The sequence below is a fragment of the Diadema antillarum genome, unplaced genomic scaffold (genome assembly GCF_040938485.1).
Source record: "Diadema antillarum isolate AM-2024a unplaced genomic scaffold, OU_Dant_1.0 seq00000659_RagTag, whole genome shotgun sequence".
Lineage (NCBI taxonomy): Eukaryota > Metazoa > Echinodermata > Echinoidea > Diadematoida > Diadematidae > Diadema > Diadema antillarum.
The window spans coordinates 19,788-36,595 of NW_027271571.1; the positions used below are offsets into that span (position 1 = coordinate 19,788).

The 16,808-nt window shown below is 41.0% G+C and overlaps 1 protein-coding gene across 1 annotated transcript; it reads right to left on the bottom strand.

Moving 5' to 3' along the window:
- Positions 1-3,487: 3,487 nt before the first annotated feature.
- Positions 3,488-15,508, bottom strand: LOC139736623 (EGF-like repeat and discoidin I-like domain-containing protein 3). Its single transcript, XM_071647371.1, has 6 exons — positions 15,197-15,508; positions 14,228-14,375; positions 9,355-9,563; positions 6,095-6,250; positions 4,073-4,220; positions 3,488-3,492 (listed from the first exon to the last, which is right to left on the bottom strand). The coding sequence occupies exons 1-6, from the start codon at positions 15,506-15,508 to the stop codon at positions 3,488-3,490; spliced, it is 978 nt and encodes a 325-aa protein (XP_071503472.1).
- Between the last annotated feature and the right edge of the window lie 1,300 nt (positions 15,509-16,808).

Consider the following 16,808-nt stretch of genomic DNA (forward strand, 5'->3'; position numbering starts at 1 on the left):
AAACTGGAATTACGTCTCAAATGCCAAGTAATTTTTGATTAATTCAATTCAATTCAATTCAATTCAATTTATTTTCATATTTCTCAATGAAGAAATGTACATCACTAATAAAAACATAGTGAATCATAAAATCGGGCTTTGAAGCACAGTAAATTAATGTAAGCATGTAAAACATAGCGGTCAATCATTGTGCGTTTGGTTCTATGACGTATAACGCTATAAGAAATATGATGGAACCTACACGTAGATCCCAAATTCTGAACGGTGTAAAGCCTGGAGCACGGATGCAACGTAGGACCAAAATAAAGAAAAACAAAAATGAAAGGCAAAAATACATAGGACACTAACAGAATCTTGTCAATACAAATCATCTTATAATTCGAACAAAGACGATTTGAACATGTTGCTGCATGCCAATCTTGTTTTCATGTATCCTTTAAAAGAAAATTCAAAGCTGCTTTCCCTAGTATCTTAAGGCATATTTAACTCATCCATCATTTTGACGTGAACTACATATTTTGATCTTTGTGCATATCAAAAATAAAACAACGATAAATCAATAAAATGTGTTGCCCTCCTGACCTTTCACAGTTCTGAGCCAATATCCTGTCATTTACATCTGACAACTGTTAAAAGCTAATGAAATCCTTGCCTCTGATTGGCTGATAGCAAATTTGTCGGTGAAAACTCCGACGAACTCGTTGATGAAATGCCCCCCCCCCCCCTGGAGTACATTTATAATCCTCTATTAAACGTGTCAGTGAAAATTTTCAAATTTAGCAATATCTTCATAGCCTTATACTTCACACCCGTATATCAGTATCACGTGTATGAAGCTCCATCGCTCTACCATGGAGGTACAATCATCATTGCCCAAACCGCGGAAGAGAACTCTTACTTCCAGAAAACAGATCGCGGTTGGTGCAGACAGCTACAGTGCCAAATGATTTGTACACGCGTACACACACACACACACACACACACAGGGATATGGCGCAGAACTAGACGTATTCGACGAAAATCGAGGCTTTTCCTGCTTGCGTAATGAATATTTATAAGATAATTTCTCGCATGGCTACGAAAAAAAAAAAGATACGTGCGGACCAGAGCTAGCTGCTCCACATCAACCACGGAATACCGGTCTGGAGTGTAAGTGGAGGCAGCGAAACAGCAGCAGCGAGGGGCGGAAGCAGCAAATATAGAGGTATTGTACGTGAAACTCGAAATGGAAGCAGCGAACAAGCAGGGGCGCATTGGCAGAAGCAGCGAAAAGAAGAAACCACAGTGAGAAGCAACGATATTAACGATACCTGCGCTTCAGAACAGTATCCGCCAGTGTTAGGACACGATCTGCCGGCGGATACTGTTTTAGAACAAAAAACGCCGCGGAACGCTATCTGCCGCTACACCGGCCTCTTCCCTTGTGCATAACATGTATAGCGTTATACGTATACTCTTATATACGTACACTTTGTACAGTACAGTAGACCAAGCGTTGTGGGATCGGACGCGTACATGGAGTCACTTTGAAGGGCAAATCCAACGATTTAGCAGGTTAATTCTCACGCCGTTTTCAGAGTATGTTGTCTATTAGGCCTATATGAGGAGTCTATTTCAAGTCTTTGAGGTAAAGGGTGCATATTCTATGTAAAATAAGTAAGTTTTCATGCGGGAACTTAAGTGTCCGGAAACCCAACCCCCATCATACTTATACTGTATGTGCGGGATTTCCAAGTGCGACGTGCGTAAATGTTTGGGACGAACATCTTCGGACTTGAAAAACGCTGAAAAATGCTGTTAGTTTTTCGAATTTTCGACCCATTTTATAAAACAAATGATGCACAGGATTATTTCGTGGCGTTAGTGGAGGCGTAGCTCACTCTAGGGTATTTACAATGTAGTGCAACATGCACTCGGCTTCGCCTCGTGCATGTTTCACAATTGTAAATACCCTCGAGTGCACTATACGCCTCCACTAACGCACTCTATCCTGTGCATCATTTGTATATTAAAGGTGTCTAAAGGGCTGTAAAATCGCAGCAATGTGCATCAATGCATACACCTATATTGTTTTCGGGGACCCTTCGTTCGTTTTATTTCCAAAAGGGAATTTCAGACGGTTTTTTTTTTTCACATCATGTAATACATAAATTGACAGTTCCATGTATAGATTTTGGCATGCTCATAAATGTGTCAGTGTTGTTGGTTATCATATACTATTACTCCTTTGGATGATACAGAAATAGAGGTTTTGTGTGTAATCTGCTTGTGTTATTCCGACCAGAGCATGGACCTACAACAGTGTACACTGTAGTTCAATTCAAACGTATATGTTACGGTATACAGTACGTACTGTAATGCAAGTGTCAATGTAATATTATCCATTTGTAACTAATAATTTCTAACCTTCTATTCCAAACGCTGCTCGGAGAAAATAGTCACAATAATGCTCACACTTTATTTTACCATGCAGTAATTTGCGTGAGATGCATCGTTTACAACGAATTAAAAACAGATAAACAAAGACAAGTGGCAGAAGAGAGGAATAAAAAAGTAATACTAGTATGCACAGAGAACTCGAGCCACTGATTTGACAAGAAGAAAGATAATTGATATGAAGATCTTTATTGCCGAAAGCCATTAGGGATTATGACAATCAAATCGAAACGTTTGTCACACTCGGATATCAGGCAGGGTTTTTTTTTTCTGAAAGTTACTTTAATTACCTCAAAACGTGATTTGCGAACACTTATTTTCATGAAGTTCTTAGAGTACCGAGGCCCTTGGCGTATACTTTAAGTGTTGTTATAACCACTGACAATTATGAAACAGTTCTTGTTTTCCTATAGAGCATCATTAAACAGACTCGAGTAAAGTTATCGAAGAAATACATAATGGAAACTCTTCCATCATCTCACTAACACAATGCTTACATATTTGTATACTCGTGAAAGCGAAAATGTGTCAAATTTGATTATTTCAAGGAAAAAAGGACAGCAAACACCTATTTAAGATTTTAATGGCGATGTTAAAGTCGAAGGTAAGATAAATTTTACGCAATGCCTGACAAGCTGGACCCTAAGCTGAATAACGATATCATATAACCCATAACATGTTCTCATCCCTCATCAAAAAACACCACATTCACGAAAATTCAAATGCAAGCTCCTTTATTTCTTTTTTGCCACTGTTTCTGTTTTTACCTTACAAGAAGTATTGTTGGATATAATCTATATGGAACGAGATTAAGTACTGCTTTCTGTCACCAATTTCTATGCTAAAGTGCAAATACATGACTATATAAATGTAGATATAATGTGACTGAAAATTTATGATCTGTTCACTTTACTATCAGAGGATAAACAAAACACACCCATTAAAAAAAAATACCGCAGTCGATTAGAGAGAGCAGTTCAATGTAGACAAAGCAGCGGTGCTTGCCATCGGATGTTGAACTGGAAATTCTTGAATATAGTCTCAGGTACACTTATCCTGTGAAAAGAATATGTGAGAGCAATATACAAGTTCAGATCGGCGAGTCGAGAGACTTTAGGGCAAACGAACAAAAGCAAGCAAAAAAACAAGGGGAAAATGATGTTTTGTACATGCCCGAGACAATTGCTTTCATTGTCCAACCCTGGAGGGGGCGTCACCTGATAGTGTTACGCGTCGCAGATCTAAAGCTCACTATGCTTACATCATGTACATCTCTAGGAACTAGGAAGCCCCAGAATTGATTATACAAATGCCATTATGATTCGTGGAACGATTCAATTTCAGATTACAAGTGAAAATGGTATGTTCCCGTTTGAATACAATATGGAAAGACACAAAAGGAATTAGAAATACGAAACTTACTGCTTGGAAATACTTATCATTAGAATATTTCATGTTACGTGTATGACCCTGGTATACTGAGTCAATATTCCTCGAGATAAAACAGGAAAATAATAACGTCGGTAAAATTTGCCGTAACCAAGAGAAGGAAATCTAAACCAAAGATCCGAACTACACAACCATTCCCTTTGAGACGTCTATCATATCATCAGTTTTATGTTTTACTTTTTCATACCTGATACGGGGCCTTCCCCATAGAGCTCCAGGCGCATACAAATACCGCGATTCCACGAGGTTGGCATGATTCGCACGTATCGGCATGTTTGTGGATAGAAGAGCCGGTTTGTCACCACAGTGTTTTGATCCGAATTGGCTTTGAAGATCTGGGACGGGAGGCAGATTAGACAGATAGTAAATTATGGTATATCATACTGTAAAGTAAGGGCAGTTGTCTCCCCAAAATTTTCATTCTCCCTCCTTTGTAGACTCAGATATTGGATTTTCAAATGATTTGATCAGTAAATGAGAAGATTGCACAACAATTAAAGAATCTAGTTTAATGTTTGCCGTTTTTCTTTTGTCTGCTAATTGAATTTCTCGTTAACCTAGTGTGAGAACACGCGTAGTATCGACATGGTATCTATCGATCATCACTCCTATTTACTAGTGCTCTCCATTTTTCATCTACACAGACTTTACAGTACACAAAGAAGACACAAGAGGTGACAGATTGCGATTAAAGCCATTCAAATTTTCACATTTAACTTTTTTATTATCATTATGCAAATATTCCATTAAGAGTGAACACCAGATCGTGGTATTTCAATTCTATAAAATGGACAAAAAAAAAAAAAAAACCTGTGTGCAATGGTATGACCCCTCTCCCCCCCCCCCCCCCCCTAACTCGTTTCACTCCCATAGACTTGGCACTTGGCACAAAATAATCATCGACTGCAAGGGCTATTAGATTGTATCCATTGCCGAGGAATCGGAGATGATTATTTGCTTTATATCCTTCATCGCTTTACAAACTTGAGATTTGATAAGAATGTATTCCATCATCCACGAAGATATCATTTTATGATACTGAATATCACAACACAGGAGGTAATGCGATAGGCAACAGTCAAATGAATGAGGCTAACGTTAGAGCTAAAACGATAACAAGCGATGTTGACGTATTGGTATTCTTTTGGTGTGTGTGTGTGTTTGTGTGTCTGTGTGTGTGTCTGTGTATAGGATGTGCACGGAAGTGTGCCACTAGAAGTTAGTTGATTGAAATGTCAGGTATGATTAAAAAGTTCTAACGAAAAAGTATATAACACATGTGATAATACCACAGTATTGGTGTTGGGAGAAAAACATCTCTCGGTCACGTGTTCCAAATCAAGTAATCCCATTGGTCAAACATACTTATGTGGGATATAATCTCTCATCTACAACTGTACTGACATTACCATTCACTGCTATTATATACGTGAACGTAATTCAGTCTAGTGTCTATTTCACTTCTTCGGATTGCAGTCTACAAAGCAAATAGTGTTGTTGTTTTCTGACCATGACGCAAATCTCTCGTTTGAAGAGGCTACACCCCCGTAAATAATGCCAGTGTATATCTTGGCAATCAATGACTTAAAAACCAAAGATATAAAACACCTGTTTCTTGACCCTGGCCTAATCTAAGCATCAGTCATCGCCACAGCGCCACAGGGGGGGGGGGGGGGGGGGGGGGGGGCACCGCGAGAGGAGGAGATTGTTTTGGTTTTGGCATGGGCTGTGTAGCTCCTTCTTATTCCTGTATTTTCGTTATTTACGGGTCAATTTTTTTCGTTCGAAATGTAAAATGGATGACCATAGAATTTCTGAATAGAATATAAAATTGAAAACTTTAGAAAGCATAGAGAAAATTGAGTTTACTTTGAATGGTCTGCCACAGGCAGATATCCTTATCATGCTCTTACGTAATACGACAGCTGCTGGAGTCATTAAACCCTGGCTTGGCCTCCAGGTTTGTCACGCCTGAGCAGAAAGTTAATTTGCAATGGACAAATACTTCGACTCCCAACTCCCAAACGAAAAATCTTTAGCGAGGTATAGCACCCCATCAGCTTCGTGGAAGTGGGGATTGACGGCATGAAGTTTCTCAAATTACTCGTTCAAACATGAGACCCAGATAAACACTACGAGTATTTCGTGATGAACTACTGTTAAGGCTAAGGTTTGACATACACTTGTTTAAACTTGAAGTGACATTTACCTTGTCGTGACCAGCATTTTGGCAGACCGTCTGTACAACTTGGAATGTTTTCCCGTCCAAGCTGCAAGCAACCTTATACGCAGTCACCCACTTGGCGTAGTCTTGACGTCCTTGGGTTGCCACAGCGTGTATGATGTAGGGGTACTGGAGATCCACCTATGAATATTCAACAAATGCAACCACGACTTTTTTGACCGTCTGTTCATATCCGTTTTCATGCTTAACCATTATTAGGGAGCTTTAGATTTTGATGCGCGGACGTTTGAGACGACGAGTGGACTGAACGTTCTCCCCTCCCCTGCGTCGTGCTGAAAAGTAGCTTTAGATTACGCTGGGACGCAACGTATAAAAAAATGAAATCGCGCCCCCATGATCAGTGCATGAAGTAGTTCTCTACGTTGCAAACTGTGCGGACGTAAAAATAGCCCAGTACGCGTAGTGAAAAACTCAGGCGACGCTCAGAACATGTTTTTTTTTCCCTCTGAACGTCCGCGCGTCTAAAATCTAAAGCTCCCTATTGTTTGATTTCGAGACGCGGCTGTCGTATATGAAAATGTAACTTCTGTAGTTGTGACAAAAGAGTCTGCAAACACTTACATAATGCAACGCTAAACAGCCCTGGCGTCTATGGTAATGTCTAATTTGCAAGACATCTATTTAAGTCAAAGGATCGAAACTATATCAAATCACAGAGAACAGATCAGATAAGATAGGTAAACTAAAACAAAAACTCTTTCTCAAAAAAGTCAAGCTTGTATAACACACATGAAAGTGTCAAAACAAAAATCATTCATATTTGAAATGGAAACATCATGATGGTGAATTCATCAAATTTTAAAAGCAAAACAGCCATATACCGAATATTGAAGCTTGCAATCGTGGCATGGCTACCTCAGCCGAAATGTTCATGTTTGCAAATGATCGGTCGTTGCCCTGTTGCCATGGTGACAACGGTTATGAGAAGAACGTGAGAGAAGGGGGAGGAAAGAATGTGATTTTTGAATGGTGAAGCTATTTCAATCCTTCCATTTTGTTGTATGGGCGCCGGAAAGGATGAAGAAGTTTGACTGCTCCACCAAATGAAGTAAGCATTTTTTTTTAAAAACATCGCGTTTGTCTTAGCTAAAATAATAATAATAAAATGAAATTAAAATAAAATGATAATGATAATAAAATAATAATAATAATAATAATAATAATAATAATGAATAATGGAATGAGTAAAAATAGTAAGGGACCTCTCGGCAGCAACGGACATAAAGTAAAACAGAAGTAAGATGTCTTTTTAAGCACCTAAGTACAAGAAAGTGCCCTGGCGCCGTCGTGAGTGCACTTATTCTTAGAGCATGTAGAGCATGTAGAGCAAGGTGACACGGCCTTAAACTCGGCACTAATGCAAGTTCTCGCCTGTCTTCCCTTCCCACTGTATGATACGTTTGAGATTCAATATAAACCCGTCTTTGCCTAACTTAGGAGTATTTCAGACACAACTAGAAAAGCACTCTGAGAGCGCAGACCTCCGCCAAGAATGCAGCTCATTTCCACCACTGATCTTGTTCTTCCATAGAGATATCAGTGATTTCCATCCGTACGTAAGCATTGTGTGCTGAAAGTCGCCCGATTTCTAAATATAGAAGCCTTTGTTACGTTTTCAACCACTGGATCTTGTTTTTTTTTTTCCATAGAGGTATCATTGATTTCCACCCATACGTACATATAGCATTGTGTGCTATCATAAGTCGCCCGATTTCCCATTATAGAAGCCTTTGTTACGTCATAAACCCTCAGCTGCACGGCGCACCTAGCAGAAACTAGAGCACGCACTTTAGTGCGCGCGTGCAAACCTCAAATACGCGCAGCCTGAACTCCCAAGTTCATTGACCCTACCTGCCAAAATATCAAAAAAATCCTTCATAAATTCCTTAAAAATTCTCGGATCACCACCAAAAGTTAATCGGTTGTTGCTTGTGTCATTCTCAATCTTTCCAGCAAGTTTCGTCCCAATCCGTTAACTACTTTTTGAGTTATTTTGCACACGGACAAATGAACGAACTAACTAATTAACTAGAAAAGCACTCTGAGAGCGCAGATAGCATTGTGTGCTATCATAAGTCGCCCGATTTCCCAATATAGAAGCCTTTGTTACGTCATAAACCCTGAGATGCATGCATGGCGCGCCTCGCCCCACCAGCAACTAGAGCACGCACTCTGGTATAAATTCCCAAAAAAAAATCTCGGATTACTACAAAAAGTTAATCGTTTGTTACTTGTGTCATTCTCAACCTTTCCTGCAAGTTTCATCCCAATCCGTTTCGTGCCACGCAAGGATAACAATTTCAGTGGAGCTAACTGGCGGCCGCCACTTAATTATCGTTTAGCGATATCGATAATCATGAGAAATACCGACCACAAGTTTCCAGGCATTTGAGAGCGACCCCGTGGCTCTGAGAGCCCATGCTGTCATTTGGCATGGAAGAGTGTGTAAAAATCATAATTCTTATCAACCTCTCTTTACGAAATTTGAAGATCTTTGTCAAAGACAAGTTTGGCAGTTTGAGGTTAGGTGTGGATTGTTTGGCTTGATTAGGAAAGGGAGAACTGATAATAATGAAATTCACAAAACATCAATTCTGTTTGGGCATCTGGATTGCTTGTTTGTTCGTTTGTCCATTTCCATCTGAGAAGATGGCTGGATAACCCATATTCAGCTACGTTAAGCCGGTCTTCCATGGGGTCCAGACGCCATAATTATACAATACCATACTAGAAATAGTGGTTGTGTTATTCTGATCGGCGGTCGGTTAATCAGTGATTAATAACCATTGGCTTCACTTTATGTTATAATTCTTTTCATCTACCCAATACAGAAGCCTTTGTTACGTCATAAACCCTCAGCTGCACGGCGCGCCTCGCCCTAGCAGAAACTATATAAAGCACGCACTTTGGTGCGCGCATGCAAACCTCAAACACGCGAAGCCTGAACTCCCAAGTTCATTGACCCTACCTGCCAAAATACCAAAAATCCTTTATAAATTCCCCCAAAATTATCGGATCACTACCAAAAGTTAATCGTTTGTTACTTGTGTCATTCTCAACCTTTCCTGCAAGTTTCATCCCAATCCGTAACTACTTAAGTAGTTGAATTATTTTGCACATGGACAAACTAACGAACAAACCAACGGTAACGAATACATAACCTCCTCCCTTGGCGGAGGTAATAACCTGTGTGCAAGACTCTTGCCAGACCCTTGCCGCCATACCTGAATGTACTGATGTACATCGTTGACACGGGCGCACCACCCTCCTCTGTAGGCTCCATGTTTTACCGTGTGGAGACGACCGCGGGTGGGGCCGTGATATCGGTTATACTGTGTGGATGCCGATAGGCGTGAGTTTGGAATGACTCCACTGTCCATGCCAAGTGGCACGATGTTGTACAGATTCGAGGCAGGCACATTTGGAGGCAGACCTATCAAGAAAAATGAAAACAAAGCGTCGTGAGGTACACAAGCCACTTTACATTGTCGGTCTTCTTTCTATGGTGTCACGACATTTGCTCCTGCGATAATATTGTTCAGGTTTTATTTTCTCCAAGGACTTAGGGCTTAGGGTTAGGTGGTACTCTCCTGTGGTATATATTGAAAATTACCACAGGAATTCCTGTCGTACTGTCCTGTGGTACGTCCCAAAATTCCACAGGACAATTCGTGTGGTACTGTCCTGTGGTACGTCCCAAAATACCACAGGACAAGGACAAAATACCACAGGACAGTAGTCCTGTGGTACTATCCTGTGGTACTTTCCTGTGGTACTGTCATGTGGTACTGTCCTGTGGTACGTCCCAAAATACCACAGGACAAGTCGTGTGTACTGTCCTGTGGTACTATCCTGTGGTACTGTCCTGTGGTACTGCCCTGTGGTACGTCCCAAAATACCACAGGACAATTCCTGTGGTACTGTCCTGTGGTATGTCCCAAAATACCACAGGACAAGGACAAAATACCACAGGACAGTAGTCCTGTGGTACTATCCTGTGGTACTTTCCTGTGGTACTGTCCTGTGGTACTGCCCTGTAGTACTGTAGTACTGTCCTGTGGTACGTCCCAAAATACCACAGGACAAGTCGTGTGGTACTGTCCTGTGGTACTATCCTGTGGTACTGTCCTGTGGTACTGCCCTGTGGTACGTCCCAAAATACCACAGGACAATTCCTATGGTACTGTCCTGTGGTATGTCCCAAAATACCACAGGACAAGTCGTGTGGTACTGTCCTGTGGTTCTGTCCTGTGGTACTGCCCTGTGGTACGTCCCAAAATACCACAGGACAAGTCGTGTGGTACTGTCCTGTGGTACTATCCTGTGGTACTGCCCTGTGGTACTGTCCTGTGGTACTATCCTGTGGTACTGTCCTGTGGTACTGCCCTGTGGTACGTCCCAAAATACCACAGGACAATTCCTGTGGTACTGTCCTGTGGTACTGTCCTGTGGTATGTCCCAAAATACCACAGGACAAGTTTTGTGGTACTGTCCTGTGGTACGTCCCAAAATACCACAGGACAAGTCGTGTGGTACTGTCCTGTGGTACTATCCTGTGGTACTGCCCTGTGGTACTGTCCTGTGGTACGTCCCAAAATACCACAGGACAATTCGTGTGGTACTGTCCTGTGGTACGTCCCAAAATACCACAGGACAAGTCGTGTGGTACTGTCCTGTGGTACTATCCTGTGGTACTTTCCTGTGGTACTGTCCTGTGGTACTACCCTGTGGTACTTCCCAAAATACCACAGGACAAGTCGTGTGGTACTGTCCTGTGGTACTATCCTGTGGTACTTTCCTGTGGTACTGTCCTGTGGTACTGTCCTGTGGTACTGTCCTGTGGTACGTCCCAAAATACCACAGGACAATTCCTGTGGTACTGTCCTGTGGTACTATCCTGTGATACTGTCCTGTGGTACTGCCCTATGGTAGTGTCCTGTGGTACGTCCCAAAATACCACAGAACAAGTCGTGTGGTACTGTCCTGTGGAACTATCCTGTGGTACTTTCCTGTTGTACTCTCCTGTGGTACGTCCCAAAATACCACAGGACAATTCATGTGGTACTGTCCTGTGGTATACGCCCCAAAATACCACAGGACAATTTGTGTGTATACTGTCCTGTGGTACTTTCCTGTGGTACTTTCCTGTGGTACTGCCCTGTGGTACATCCCAGAGTACCACACGAGCCTGTGACACAGTACCACACAGTTTCTGTGTTAACATATATTTGTGTGGTACATTGTGTGGTACCAACCAGTACCACAGGGATTACCACATGAGCCTGTAAAACAGTACCACACAGTTCCTGTGGTAACATTTATTTATGTGGTACATTGTGTGGTACTGACAAGTACTACAGGGAGTACCCTACAAGCCTGTGGTACAGTACCACACAGTTCCTGTGGTAACATTACAAGTGTGTGGTACATTGTGTGGTACCGACAAGTACCACAGGGAGTACCACAGGACTTTTTTGTTAGGGTTGTGATCGGGTTTGAGGTTTAGTTTAGATGTGAGGATTAGGATGAGTGTTAGGGTTATGTTTGTGGGTAGAATTTATGTTAGGCTTTGCGCGCAGATATTTCATGGTAGCAATTGTCTTAGGAGCAAATGTAATGGAATCCTTTCGGTAATCTGCTGTGCAAGGTTTGTAATATAAGCTGCACGAAAAAAACAAACATCACACGTACGCAAAGGCTGGCCACCGTCCCTTGGTACCGTGGAACCCCTGGGGCACCGCCAAAATTTCCACATATTGTGGTCCCTTCCCCCATTGATCATTCCTGCCAAATTTGGTTAAAATCCGTCTATTAGTTTTCAGAAAGATGAAGTTGTAACGAAAAAGAGAAAATAGTTTACGCACAACGGACGCCGGAAAAAAAATGAACAATCGCAATGTACCACTTGAGACATACAGCTCATCATACAGTGTGAGCTGAAAAGCTGATGATAAATTGACGACTGCTATCCGAAAGTTTTTCAAATATTTTGGAAGTTTTCGCCTACATATGATAATGAAGACCACTAGTGATTGATTGCTGACGTTCGTACTCACATCATAGATGACCACAGGTATCAGACACATGACTGATGCACCTGACCACAGGTATCAGACACATGACTGATGCACCTGACCACAGGTATCAGACACATGACTGATGCACCTGACCACAGGTATCAGACACATGACTGATGCACCTGACCACAGGTATCAGACACATGACTGATGCACCTGACCACAGGTATCAGACACATGACTGATGCACCTGACCACAGGTATCAGACACGTATGACTGATGCACCTGTGCTCCATAAGCGGTTGATAAGGAAAGAAGTCAGCATAGTTCCGCTATTCCTACAAAAACAACCCTAAAAAAACCAACGATACGTTGTTACGTATTACAGGAAGCGAAAAAAACTACTACACTATCTCTTCGCTTACAGAAAAAAAAAGTAGAAGCACGGGAAAGAAGTGGGTCAGTCCAAATCGCAAAGAGGATGCTGTTTTGGGATTATGAATTTCATGAGAGAGCTGTAAAGTCGAACAAGGGGAGACTTTTCCTTCTTTATCAACATTTTAGGGTGGTGATTAGCAAAATATATCATCAACATCCAGGGAAGTGAAATCCTTATATTGATTTATATCCCCTTAAATAATGCTTGTTTGATGTTTGATGACCTGTCATGCCCATCTTCTAACTGATGTTCCCCCATTCAGAATCGTTCGTTCCATTACCAGGATTCAATTCAATTCAAAGGTTTTATTTTCACTTCTTTCAACAGAATGTACAAAAAGTATAAATTCGACATGCATTTGAAGGAATTATATAAATACATAATTATATATATATGTATATATATATATGTATATGTATTCTCTATACTGCATATTATATACATGATGTACGTACTGCATGAGCCTCCTTGATTGTAGGTATGTGGCCTATATGCTTCAATGCACTGGTACCTGTTCTCTCGCAATATGGGGAGGTACTAGTATAGCGCAATCTTTTGAGAGCGACCCCCATGGCTCTGAGAGCCCATGCTGTCATTTGGCATTGAAGAGTGTGTAAACATCATAATTCTTATCAACCTCTCTTTACGAAATTTGAAGATCTTTGTCAAAGACAAGTTTGGCAGTTTGAGGTTAGGTGTGGATTGTTTGGCTTGATTAGGAAAGGGAGAACTGATAATAATGAAATTCACAAAACATCAATTCTGTTTTGGCATCTGGATTGCTTGTCTGTTTGTTTGTCCATTTCCATCTGAGATGGATAACCCATATTCAGCTACGTTAAGCCGGTCTTCCATGGGGTCCAGATACTATTTACAATACCATACTAGAAATAATGGTTGTGTTATTCTGATCGGCGGTCGGTTAATCAGTGATTAATGACCATTGGCTTCACTATGTTATAATTCTTTTCATCTACTCGTCAAAAGCTAGCAGTAACTGAAGACCAGTGGCCCGTTGCATAAAACTTACCGTTGAATTTCAATGGTAACTACCGTCAAAATTAGGCGTCACAGCCAATCAGCATCAAGGATTATAAAATTTACCGCAAATTTGAAGACTTACCGCTAGAAAGGAGCGGTAAGTCCAGCGGTAAGGGTTTTATGCAACAGGGCCCTGACCGTAAAGGCTTGGCAACCATTCGGCGACTTTAGTCAGCGACAGGTTTATACTCACCATTTTTAAAGTCAACTAATGACCAAAAGCCTTCAATATACCGATATAAAGTTTTTAAGATTGCACTGAAAACCACTAGCCACCACTTTTGACTATACCAACATCCGACCAGTGGTATCCGAGGTATAAAAACGGTTGGTTATCGGTCTTCGCCCATATGTGACCGGTGCCGATACATTATATACAGCAGTGTTGACGCAGTCAGTTAAGATTACAGTCGTAAGAAAAAGCGAAATGTCAACTTCGAAAACTTCAACAAATTTAATGAAACTCATAAAGTCTTACCTAGTAATTTCAACCCACGAGGGAGAGTGAAAGAGACCGAAAAATACACAGGTGAATTTTCTTTGCAGCAATGGGTAAAATGCGCAAACACAAAGCTATAAATACAACTTAGGGGACTTACCCGGGGCTAGGGGAGACCCTAGAAGTTCCGCGCGCATGCTGACGTGACCAGCCCAGTCAGTAGGGACAATGCGCACGTATGAGGCAGTGATTGGTGGGACAAACATATTTGTTTTCTTCGTGCGCCGATCGTCGTTGGCAATGAATATCTGTAATTCCAAGGGAGTTGAACATTTAAGGTTATTATGCATGATTAAAAGTCTTCATGAAACAGGTAGACGGTAATATGTGGGTTCTTTTTTTCTTTTTACCTTGAAGGAGAGTTCGTTCTGTAGATTTAAAAAAAAAAACACACACACACAACATGTTTGTGAGGGATAGATGTCAAAGTTCAAACAGTTTTCAACAATAAAAGAATTAGGAGCAAAGAATTATTTTAGACATTTTCTAGACAGCTTCATCTCGGTTTAAAGATTATTCACCAAGTCTTATTATACTTTACAGAAAGAACATTAAAAGACTGCCGATAAGATGAAGTATACCAGATAAAACTATTTCATTCACCTCTTTTCAGGTTAACTGATAGCTGCAATCTCTAGTCATCTCGACTGTCCGTCAAGAGGTTTTTTTTTTTCCATTAAAGTGAAGATGTGCTGTTTGCACTTACAAAACAGTGACATGCCCAAGTTTCCTGGTACTAACAGTACTTTTGAGCGAGCCAACGCTGATAGTATGGGAGGATACACTTGTGATGTCCACACTGATATAGCAAAAATGATGTGGGTTCCGCAGACTTACAGAGAAAAGCTACACGTAGTGACACTGCTAACAATCCACGGTCATCACTTCCTCATTTCATATCCGATTTTTGTCATTTTTTAATCGTTCTGTAGGGAATGTTTTTCTCTTTCTTTCGAGGTTTATTTATTTTTGGGGTGGAATTTTTTCTTTGAAATGAATAAAGTCAATTGCAAACAGACTGTGACGAATTTTCCCCTCTCTTTGAACCCAAGTTGAAAATAACTCCTACCTCTGGATTCGAGCTCCCCGTCTGAGTGATCGTTTTCCAGTTCTTGCCGTCATTTCCGTACATCACCTTGAAGGCCTCGACCCACTGGCAGAAGCGGCTTTGACCCTGGGTGATCACTCCAGTTATTGTGTACATCTGCGGCAATTTGATTTGGAGCCACTGGTTCATATCATTCGTCTTGGCGATCCAGCCCCCGCTTCTTCGGGAGCTTGCATGAGCCTTACTGGCCGAGTACCTCGCATTCCATTGAGAGGAGGCGCTGAACACCGAGCCGACAATGCGTCGAGCTGATAAGCTCACCTTTTGCTTCATTGCTGCAAGTACACGACCAAAACAGTGATGAAATGCATGTATTTTCTTTTCATTTCCTCTAATGGTACACCATACGGGATGATTCTTTAAATGGGCTGTGTATAGGTATGTCATTCAGGTGAAAAGCCGTCAGCAGGTTCGAAACAACATGAATGCATAATCTTAAGAAGAAAATGCTCATTCACTTTTATCACAAGATATTGTGACGAACGTCCCCAATACGTCAATTCAGATCTCGTAAAATCAAGATATACAGTGTGTATATAAAAAAGCAATCAAATTATTTTGTAGGGCTACTGTTTCATGATTGTCAGCTACGGAGAGCGTAATGTTGATTGCGCGGGAAGAGGTATTCTTCCTCTTTCCATTGATACCTGTAATGTTGACAAACATCATGCATGACTGAGCACATGAACTTTAAAGACAACAATGACAAATTGCACAAGTTTGAGTGTTATCGTGAAGGAACAATGAATGCCTCACTGAATGAATGAGATCTGTCAATGAAAGTGGTCAGACTGAGAGGCCAGCCTGCATGACCTGCAGGTTTGTATTTAGAGTTTCTTAACCCTTTATGGCTGTCGATAGCTTGCTTACTGCCACAATGCTAACCCATTATCCATTTTTCTCTTTTCATATTCAAGACATGGTTTGTTGCAGCAAGCTGTGTTGAATATGAACAGAGAAAAATGGACCATGTGGGTTTGCCTTTGTGGGAGTAACAAAGTTATCGGACAGATGGCCATGTTAAAGGTTATGGACCATAAAATGTTAAAGAAACCCTAAACACAAACCCCCAAAACAAACCTGCTTCTACAAGCTGTCCTCTTTGGCCACTTTCATTGACAGATTTCATCGATTCAGTGAGACATTCATTGTGCCTTCATGTGGCACTCAAACTGAGAAAAAGTGTAATTTGTCATGGCTATCTTTAAAGTTTATGAGTTCAGTTATGCATGACATACTATTATGTCAATATAATCAGGTATCAATGGAAAGAGGAAGAGTTCTCCTTTCCTCACAACCCACATTGCGCTCTTCATAACTGACAAATAGCTGAAGTAGTAGCATTCCAAAGTTGGATAACTTTTTTTATACTCACTGTACAATAATGCGTATGCGCCTTCTTAAATACGTTTACAGGGACATGACAAGACTTTTTATTTACTTTACAAGAAAGATTTAAGGATTAAATTCTGTGTAACATTATTTTTGCCTCGTTACATCTACAGCGTTACACGCAATTCTTTTGTACTGTTGTACGCATTCTGTCCCAGGTAAACTGCTTTACTTCAATGCT

Excerpts from the sequence above, each read along its gene's own strand:
- LOC139736623 (XM_071647371.1), bottom strand. The coding sequence starts at position 15,508 with ATGAAGCAAAAGGTGAGCTTATCAGCTCGACGCATTGTCGGCTCGGTG. Across the intron at positions 6,251-9,354 it reads ATGTACATCAGTACATTCAG|GTGGATCTCCAGTACCCCTA; the intron begins GTATGGCGGCAA and ends GAATATTCATAG. Across the intron at positions 4,221-6,094 it reads AAAATGCTGGTCACGACAAG|ATCTTCAAAGCCAATTCGGA; the intron begins GTAAATGTCACT and ends CTCCCGTCCCAG.